General features: G+C 43.2%; 1 protein-coding gene across 2 annotated transcripts; it reads right to left on the bottom strand.

Annotated features, from left to right (window-relative positions):
- Window positions 1-1,122: 1,122 nt before the first annotated feature.
- rgcc (regulator of cell cycle) lies at window positions 1,123-6,290 on the bottom strand. Of its 2 annotated transcripts, none has more exons than XM_059966141.1 (5): window positions 6,211-6,290; window positions 4,255-4,425; window positions 3,275-3,352; window positions 2,207-2,269; window positions 1,123-1,913 (listed from the first exon to the last, which is right to left on the bottom strand). In XM_059966141.1, exons 2-5 carry the CDS (start codon window positions 4,412-4,414, stop codon window positions 1,906-1,908), a joined length of 309 nt encoding a protein of 102 aa, XP_059822124.1. In that variant the 5' UTR covers window positions 4,415-4,425; window positions 6,211-6,290; the 3' UTR covers window positions 1,123-1,905. The 2 variants fall into 2 exon arrangements, with proteins under 2 accessions (XP_059822124.1, XP_059822123.1); XM_059966140.1 differs by lacking the exon at window positions 6,211-6,290 and adding an exon at window positions 5,030-5,356.
- Between the last annotated feature and the right edge of the window lie 1,020 nt (window positions 6,291-7,310).

Genomic DNA, 7,310 nt, shown 5'->3' with positions numbered 1-7,310 from the left:
ACTTATTTTGTAACTTACAGTAATTTTATATCTTTGCATTGCACCACTGCCATAAAAATTTCACATTTTATGCAATTTGGACATATTGGTTGAGAGATAACAAAAGTTTATACACAAAGTACACTGCAGATGCTGGGGTCAAAGCACATGCACAACACGCCGGAGGAACTCAGCAGGTTGGGCAGCATCCGTGGAAACGAAGAGTCAACATTTCGGACCAAAACCCTTCATCAGGAAATTTATACACATTGTTTATAAAACATTGTTGTCCAAGATAGTAACCTGAGGTTTTATGGTCAACAGAAGGGACAGACGTATTTCGGTTTTTTCAGCCAGAGAAAAAAGGCAGACTCCATATCATGTTTGGAGTGCTAATCAACGTTTATCAGTTCAAACAATATTAGAGCATTTCATTTGTGATACTTATTTTCAAGGGCAGTTAAAAGAAAAATAATTCAGTTGTGACTGAAAGATAGATGACAAACAAAGTCATGAGTCTGGCCCTGTGAGTGTTTGTTTTTGAGTCCATGTTGTATTGCCCAAGGTGAAGGTAGCAAGTGTATGTCAGTCCATCTGACAGTTGCACCAGGTCAATTAAGACATTAGGAAAGGACCTTCTGCTCTCAGTGAAAGCAGGGTGACGAGTACCTGCAGGTTTGTCTCCAAATCATAGATCCCAATTTAGAAATACAAAATTGTTTTCTTTTGTTGTGACTGGATCTGAAAACCCAGAACTGCCTACCCAAAGTGACTGTGGCAATACCTCCATCAAAAGGGGACGCAAACGTTTGAGGCACAAATTGTCACTACTAGAGCAACAGCTGACAAGGAAGCCCACATCCTGTAAATGAATAATGTAGTACCATAGAAAATCTGCATTGGGGCCTAGGTGTTCATTTCTTATTTAAATGTTGACTAGGAGGATAAATCCAAATGCTAGTCTGAAAGACCTGAATGTTATGTGGGGTTCTAAGTTTGGCATAAAAGTTAGAAATATGTTTACCGGTGCATTTAAGGAAACATGGCAGCAACATCCCATGTTACATCAAGTATGTTGGAATTTAAAGATAGTTTTAAGGAAGCTGTTATTCAATCTTTATTTGTTACACAAGGCAGGCACAGTTCTGTCTGTTTGGAATGCTAATAACTGGCAGGAAAATTTTAGCTGTCGATCTCAAATATTGAAAATAAGTCAGGCAGCAACACTTGATAACATTCATAAATTGGAACTCATTCCAAAAGTAATTATTTAATATTCAGTACAGCAAAAAGGTAACAGATGAAGTCTTGTAAAAAGTTTCATTTTGCAGTACCATGCGTTAAACTTGTTTGACCCTAGCAAAGTTTACTCCAATGTTTTAATTTACAAAATATTTCAATATGAAATGATTATTAGTAATAAAAATGATTGAAGACCCAATGGGAAGAATGTGCAGATCATTTCTAAATGGAGGCCTTGTACTTTGCCTCCTCTCCCAAGACAGACTGGCCACAAGGCAGCCAGCACCATTGTGACCTAAAATCATAGAAATAAGGCCAAGAGAATCACTGAAATGGAAACATTCCTGTTTTAACTGGCCTCATTTAATCCCTTCCCAATTACATTTTCCTCAAATCCTCTGAAACAGCACAGCACTATTTCAAGTCCAAAAATCAACCATCTCCACCCAAACCTCATTATACAAATACATACTATACTTGTTTTATAGAAATCTGATCTAACTAGATTTTTAAGAACAGCACAATTATATCTAGAGTCTTGAGATGCATTAACTGTTGCAAGAGCTGGCAACTATTTCAAAGTGCAAACATCATTGAGAAATGTTGGTAGATTGAACATGTTTTTCTTGCTGATGTTTTTCAAGTGTTCAAACGTGGCCCAGGACCAAGCTCATCATTTCCCCGTCACATGCCTGTGAAACATCCAACACAACACAATTAGATTTATTTACCGATATTCAGTGATAACATGATCAGCCTATTCAAGCACCTTCAAGCTGTTTCTATACCATTCCATTAGCTGATGAATGCTGTTCGCATACTTTGTTTTCAAAGATGACTATCTTTCCATTTGGCAGTCTGATTGGGAAGTGTGGTAAAGAATTATGTGATTTGGGTTAACAAAATTACATACTGCTTTATATTGTCAGCATACAAGCTGGAAAATGTTGTAGCAAGTATTGAGAAATGTTCCAAGTATACTCACTTTCTAATGTTCTGTTCAAATCTGCAATGTAGTCTTCCAGTTCCTTTGTATCTCCAAGTTTTGCTGTTATGAAAAAGAGCCAGTTTTAGCTTAATTGCTCATCTCCCATTTATAAAAATGTGGAACTGTGAGCACCTATTTATTGATAGAGTAACCATTTTAAATATTGGTATATTTTACAGGTAGTCCCCACCAACACCTATCCACTTATCATAATGAAATCATTCAAGTTCCACAATGGACTTGAGTATGGAGTTAACTGGCATCTGAAGTAGTTTGAAGTATCTACCCACCATAAATCCATGTAAATGAATGAATCCGTATCATGTTGATGGCTCAGAGGTACCTGCACCTGTACTGCATCTTTTGTAGCCCCCAAAGCAGTTCTGGGACAAGACACCAACTGCAGACAGCTTTGGAGAGTCAGAGAATTACTGCACTACACTTTGTGCAAGGGTCCGCTCCCTCAACATCTCCCACCCGTATCGCTCTTCTCCACATGGCATTTTCTGAGAGAAGATTTGGAGAACCTGCTGCTCTTGGAGACAGCTGGAACCAAGAACAAGTGACCTTCAGTGGTGAAAGTCAGCTCAAACTCCACACCAAGCCCCACGATCTGATCCTGCTTGGACTTGGAACAAAGTTAAAAATAACTTGCAGGTAAGAAGGTCATGGGGGTGGGGGTGGGAAATACAGCAATCTCACCATTTATACCCACACGGGACACTTCCATTGTGTGAGAGACGTCCCAGTCACTCAGCAAGAGACAAGATTAATTAAAAAGAGTGGAATGACATTTGCAAGGGTACAGCAAATACATTAAATATAGCTGCAAGGTATTTTCCCACTATCTGTAATCGCAAGTTCAGTGATATACTATGTACAATGTTAATTTATTATCTGCTGCTGAAAGCCAATGTTATGGCATCTGTACCCTAGTATTATGACAACAAACTTGAACTATTACATTTTTCCTGGCATGTACAGGCAACAGGCAAAACTGAAACTGCTAAAAGAGGATCAAGCTCTCTGATTAGGGTTAGTCAGAAACAAGTCAAAGCAAAATACCTCTAGAACAGGGAACGGTAGAACTCTTGAGCTGCTCGTCACTGAAGGCGAAACTGTTTCTCTGAAGTGAACCTGGACCTGTCAGTTTAAAAGAAAAGCAACTACTGTACTGCGCTGGAACCACGGGGGCATTGATGCAGCATGTGTGCGGAGGGCAGGCAGGACTCACTCTGCCACAGTAGTGGCTCGAACTTAGTCAATAAAAGGCTCATATTTTACTTCGAACACAAGGTCGCCCAGCGTGTAGTGTACCCAGCTGATAACGAGACAGAAAGGAAGCTGATAATTTTAGCCAACGGAGCAAAAGTTAAGGATATTAATAGAGCATGGAACCTGGGCTCCTTGGCTCTATGAGATTAGACCAACCATCAGTCACCAAAGTTTCCAGGCACCAGCTCGTTGAGGCAGTGTGAGGACTGTACTGTTCTTTGCAGCAAGTCCGGTCTTTGGTAAACTTAGCGTCCAACCTAGAAAGTTTACATGGGGAGAACTGTTTTCCCGGGAGGGGTGCAGAGGATAAAGGGTATACTCTGCTCATTTCGGTTGTACAATGCAGGAGCGAGTAACTAAACTTCGGAATATTGCATGGAATGACCTTCAGAAGCAACGGTGAGGACAAATCCCAAGATAATTGAAGAAACACTTGGTTCTTGCAAGGGAACAGGATTTGTCGGGGTCGACCCACTCCTGAATAACTTTGCATTACCACATTTACCGTTCGAGCTGGGCGAGGCGTTCAATTCCCGCGCCTTTAGTAAAGAGTTTGTACGTTTCCCCTTAACTCCGTGGGTTTCCTCCCACAACCCAAAGATGGGCCAGTCGGTAGGTTAATTGGTCATTGTAAATTGTCCTGTTAAATGGGCGGGTTACCGGGCTCGTTGGGATGGAAGGGCCCGGTCCGTATTGTGATTTAAAATAAAATAAACTCTGCACGTTTAACAGGGGCTGGTGTTGGTATCGTTGAAGGATTGAATACTCACTGTCCGAATCATTCACACCAGAGCCGCTGACGCTTGTACTGCTGCGCCCTTTCATACACCTCAGGTGCTCCTCATACCTAAAGTGTCTCTTGCTGAGCGGGGAAGCGAAGTCTTCCATCACCGCATCAAACTCACACAGCACGGCGCTCAGATCTTCCATCTCGGTCGGCGCTGAAACACATCGGCTATTGGTTTTAATCTGCCCCCGCTTGGAGAATGAGCACTTCATTCAGGATACCGAGAACTGACAATACAGCAAGCCCGAAGTAACCGCAAACCTTGCTGCAGATGCACGATAGCAAGGAACAATCCGTCAGTACAACTGATCGACTAGGGGCTGTGTGGATTTTCTTCAAAGTAACTACAAGTTTTAGTTTAAAATAAAGTTCAGTCTGAACAGTAACAGTTAGGACGGTATGTAAATACCAAACTAGTGTCTACAGGTGCTGCATCGGGAGCAACGAATCTGGGAACTCTGAGTCAAGCAGTATGGGGAGTGGGGGAGAGAACTGCCATCGTTTCGGTCAGACCCAAAATGGCCACACCCCCCCCAAAAAATACACCCGTTGTTGCTCGACCCACCAAGTTCCTTGGATAATAATTCATATCGGATCACCCTGCTTCACCATTAAGAAAACACATGCTTTCCAACACGCATTCGTCCACCTTTGCATCTGTTCCCAGTGCAACTTGACTCGTTTCAGCAGTCTACTCCCCTGTCCTCCCACCTGCTCCGCGCTCTGGTGAACAGAGCAACTCCCGCCCCAATGCTTACAACTCTCTGCCCTTCTGCCGTTGTGCGACTTCATTCCGGAGGCTCTGCCTCTCGGCCGGCGCCTCGGTCCCTTTTGTAGCGCGGCGGCCGCCTGCTAACCTGCGTCAGTCGGGAGCTGCTCTTTCCCTGGTAACGTCACGGGGTTTCCTAGCGCTGCGGGTGGCACCGCTCGCCTATCTGCGGCTGCTGGGGGGGGGGGGGGCGGGGAAATCCGCCACCTGATTACCCCCCGAGTGGGTGCCACGCCAACATTGCCCACCTGAGAAATGAGGGGATCTGTCATTTCCTGTTACAAGTTTAATAACTCGTAGACGCGAGAGACGGCAGAACAAACTATCTACAGGAGGGATTCAGCATCAGTCTGGGATGTGGGGGTGGGGGTGAAGGGAGAGAAAGATTTACTGGGAAATCGACAAACCCCCCTGCCCCCACCACAGATGCTGAGTTGATTCAGCAGATTCCATCTTTAAAATAATGGCTGCTGGAAAACTGTTAGAAACAAACTTAGTAAAGTTTTGAACTATTGTTCAAACTAAATATATTCACTACGGTTGCCAATTGATTCAATAAGAAATTCAGATTAGTTTATTGTTTTCTACATCAAGGTGGAATAAGATTCCCTGTTGGTAATCAGTGTATATGGTCTCAATAAATCCAACCACGAACGCAAGTTAGCAGCATGTGTAAACTGGAGTGTTGCAGAAAGACATACCAAAGGGACATACATCCAAGAACGGTAGTTAAAATTCTGAGAACACGACAGCGCCATCCGGAAGGGAACATGAGAAGAGGTGACTGGTTCTGAAGTTGGATGGCAGTGTGGAAAAAAGTGGTTCTTTAAGTCTGGGCTTTCAAACTCATCTATCTTCTCTCAGAAGGCAGAATAGAGAAAAGGGAATGGGCGCTCGGTAGGTGTTGTTGACAATTAACCTTCCTGAAGTAACGCACTGCGAGGATGACCTGGAAGGAAGCGTTGAGCCCGCCCGTGTTTACCACTCTCAGTCCAGACCACAGCGCTTGTCTTACCAGCCGCGGCACTTTCTAGCGTACGTCTGTAGAAGCTGAGAACATCGTTGTGGATAAACTGAATCTTCTCAGATGCCCAAGAAAGTACACACACTACGCTAACGCAATAATCGCGTGAGTATCATAGGTTGCTGGTGATACGGATGTCTAGTTACCTGAAGCTGTCGACCATCTCAATGGCAACTCCCTTCTGATGAACAGAGTGTGGTATTCACACCGACATCTGCACTCCAGGCGTGGCAAACCTTTCTGAGACTGCGCGCCCAAATTGGCAAAAGAAAACCTCCAGCGTTACGCAGTAATTTTGAGCAGCGATTATTATTGATTAATAAATTAGTAACAGTAATTATGGACATTTTTACGGAAGAAGGATGATTCTGTTTTATTAATAGATATATAACAAAGACAAATTAAAATAAATGAAACATTTTAGAAAAACTATTCAAAAATAAAACTAATAATAATCTTTTTAAAAGACAACTGAAAGTAATTTCCAGAGAGTATTGTATTACAGTATCCTATTCTGACTTGCAAGGGAGAAAAAATAGTGCAGGCTCTTACAATGGTTTTCCAGTCTTCAATGACTATAGGCATTTGGGCACGAAAATTCTTAAAGAAAATAAAATCTGAGGACAGCTTTGATAGAACAGCGGAGTTCTATATATCAAGAACAGTCAGCATGGATTTATTAAGGGAAAGTTCTGTCTGACAAAGCTCTTTAAAGCAGCATTGTGGTTCGATTCCCACCGCTGTCTGTAAGGGTTTGTACCTTCTCCCCGTGACCACAGGGCTTTCTTCCAGCTTCTCAGCTTTCCTTGCACGTTCCAAAGATGTCCGGGTAAGCACTAGAGCTCGAAGGGCCGAATGGTCAACTTCTGCACCTATTGTCTATAAATGGTGGCCATGCTATATTGGCGCCGGGAGCAGTACAATTCTCGAAACTGTGTTGGTCACTGTTGCGAACGCCATATTTCACTTTATGTTTCGATTGGTTGCTGTATTTGTGACAAATAAAGCTCATATTTCGTTTTGGGCCGCACAGTGGCATAGGTGTTAGCGTAACGCCATTACAGCTGCAGCGACTCGGGTTCAGTTCTCGCTGCTGTCCGTGAGGAGTTTCTACGTTCCCCCCAGGTTTGTTCTGAGTGCTCCGGCTTCCTCCCACATCCCACAGGCACACGTGTTAGTGCGTTAATTAATCGCGTGTGTGCGATTGCGTGGCGCAGGATGGTGGACCAGAGGATCTGTTATCGTG

This window comes from Hypanus sabinus, chromosome 4, assembly GCF_030144855.1.
Source record: "Hypanus sabinus isolate sHypSab1 chromosome 4, sHypSab1.hap1, whole genome shotgun sequence".
NCBI classification, from domain to species: Eukaryota; Metazoa; Chordata; class Chondrichthyes; order Myliobatiformes; family Dasyatidae; genus Hypanus; species Hypanus sabinus.
The sequence above is the reverse complement of the archived record's forward strand: the minus strand, read 5'-3'. Positions and strand labels throughout refer to the sequence as shown.

Excerpts from the sequence above, each read along its gene's own strand:
- rgcc (XM_059966140.1), bottom strand. The coding sequence starts at position 5,063 with ATGAAGTCGCACAACGGCAGAAGGGCAGAGAGTT. Across the intron at positions 4,426-5,029 it reads CGGCAGAAGGGCAGAGAGTT|CGCCGACCGAGATGGAAGAT; the intron begins GTAAGCATTGGG and ends GATGTGTTTCAG. Across the intron at positions 3,353-4,254 it reads TGGTGTGAATGATTCGGACA|GTCCAGGTTCACTTCAGAGA; the intron begins GTGAGTATTCAA and ends TTAAACTGACAG.